The 694-nt window shown below is 44.1% G+C and overlaps 1 protein-coding gene across 1 annotated transcript in view; it reads right to left on the bottom strand.

The window, feature by feature from the left end:
• The window catches only part of LOC105450319 (papilin), a 112,498-nt gene extending 111,953 nt beyond the window's left edge, over positions 1 to 545 (bottom strand). The window contains exons 1-2 of the mRNA XM_011690102.1: positions 536 to 545; positions 191 to 466 (exon numbers count right to left, since the gene is read on the bottom strand). Of these exons, the coding sequence (XP_011688404.1) occupies positions 191 to 466; positions 536 to 545 (286 nt within the window). The remainder of the gene's footprint in view (positions 1 to 190; positions 467 to 535) is intronic.
• Between the last annotated feature and the right edge of the window lie 149 nt (positions 546 to 694).

The following is a 694-nucleotide window of genomic DNA, read 5'->3' as shown; positions in this document are numbered from 1 at the left end:
TTTTTCGGTAGACGGTAAGGTCAGACATTGACTGGCGCGCTGTCTACGCGTGTAGCTATCTCATGATGTACCGCGGTAGTACAGCTTAATGTATCATTGTCTAAATGAAATACATCATTATAATCTTTGCATATTGATATCAATGTTTTTTTTTCCTCTTCGTTGAGATGTTCGATGCGTAATTGCTTACGTAGGCGCTCCGCGCGCGGCCCCAGGAACTCGGCGTTCGCGTTATCTGCTTCGCGTAACATGAGAACATTCTTCGCTCGGCCCGCCGGTAACGTCTCTACGGTGACAATCAGCATATTTATTTTTACGGCTTTTTCGGTCGTGTTCACTATGCTTATAGAGCATGTGTAGTCGTCGGAGTTTACTAGGCAGTTTCCAATAAATACTCCAGGTTCTACTTCCTTCGACTTAATTATGCCGATTTGGTTACGATCGGTAGCAGCTTTTATTAGTTTCGCTGCGCGAGGTCAATGTTATTGGTCGATAGGGATGCAGCTTAAGCACTTCATTCCCTATTCGTACTAACTTTCGTCCATGGTCACACTTGACTCGTCGCTGAAAGAAATCGATTCCCAATATTTTCTCATAATCTATTGGGAAATCATCTGACACGACATACATCGTGTGCCGAATGTTTTGACCTCCGATTTGCACCGTTGCTCTGAATTTCCCGATCGTGTGTTTT

This window comes from Wasmannia auropunctata, unplaced genomic scaffold (assembly GCF_000956235.1).
Source record: "Wasmannia auropunctata unplaced genomic scaffold, wasmannia.A_1.0 LD336064.1, whole genome shotgun sequence".
NCBI lineage: Eukaryota > Metazoa > Arthropoda > Insecta > Hymenoptera > Formicidae > Wasmannia > Wasmannia auropunctata.
The sequence above is the reverse complement of the archived record's forward strand: the minus strand, read 5'-3'. Positions and strand labels throughout refer to the sequence as shown.